The 1,054-nt window shown below is 33.3% G+C and overlaps 1 protein-coding gene across 1 annotated transcript in view; it reads right to left on the bottom strand.

Moving 5' to 3' along the window:
• Positions 1-364: 364 nt before the first annotated feature.
• The window catches only part of LOC106943818 (uncharacterized), a 1,855-nt gene continuing 1,165 nt past the window's right edge, over positions 365-1,054 (bottom strand). The window contains exon 3 of the mRNA XM_015027111.1: positions 365-818. Coding sequence (XP_014882597.1) covers positions 427-818 — 392 coding nt within the window. The 3' untranslated portion in view covers positions 365-426. The remainder of the gene's footprint in view (positions 819-1,054) is intronic.

Raw genomic sequence — 1,054 nt, forward strand, 5'->3', positions numbered from 1 at the left:
TCAGCATTTGCTGAATGTAAACACAAATTGTTCTATATACTATGTAGATATAAATACTCTGTTGAAGGGAGAGAATATTTAAGCAATGATGTAAAGTTAAACAATAATTTAATTGTAATAATTTTGTAAAAATGCATTTTTACTTTGACTATAGTTATGTTTTGTAAAAGCTTTTCAAGTGAAATTTTGTTGTATATGATTGGTGTGTAAAAACAATAAAAAGGAAACAAACATCTAAGGCTGTGAATACTTTTTATATGCATTTGGAAAAGCCTCAGTTTAATATTAGTCTGAATCAAAATCCATAAAGGTTTCAAAGTTGGGTTTAATTTGTGTTGTGGGCGTATAACACTAAATAAACACATCTACAGCCACGTAAGTTTAACATAAATGAGAAAAGAGCTTTTCAGAAAATCTAATTTTAAATTAATACACAAACCACAGAAGAAGAAAATATTTAGTCTTGAATAATAACTCAAACTCAGTTACTGGTTCCTGGATTTGAATGACATTATAAAGTGAATGATGAACCACGTATAATAACGTACTTTGATAAGTGATGTTGACTGCATTGCTGAACTCTCCTGATCCAGACTCACACCAGAAAACTGATTTATGGGACCATGTTCTGTTGAAGGTGCATGAGGATCCAGTCATTGACCCCCAGGTGGTGCATGGACATGATGAGAAACCTGATTCTCTAAACTCCTTCACTCTCCACTCAGTAGAGTTTCCTCCACAGTTCAGTGTCACAGACTCAGAGGTGAAGTGTTGCTCTCTGTCAGGACTCACTGAGAGAGACGCTGCTGGATGAGGTTCTGGAATACGAGGAAAAACAGAGGTCGAGAAAAAGACAACCGATAATAAAATTTATGTTGTACAGGATCTTTTCCTTTTTTAGGTTACTTTGTAGATTTCAGCTTCAGCACTGTATGTGCAATCATAATACAAGCAAATTCATTAGTTTAAAAACATCTTTAAAAACCAAGTAATTCTGTTATTCTCACTGTTTTTCCAAAATGTCCAGTCACTCATTTGTTTTTAATAATTCAAC

Source organism: Poecilia latipinna, unplaced genomic scaffold (assembly GCF_001443285.1).
Source record: "Poecilia latipinna isolate Pla-1442-1.1 unplaced genomic scaffold, P_latipinna-1.0 Scaffold6090, whole genome shotgun sequence".
Lineage (NCBI taxonomy): Eukaryota > Metazoa > Chordata > Actinopteri > Cyprinodontiformes > Poeciliidae > Poecilia > Poecilia latipinna.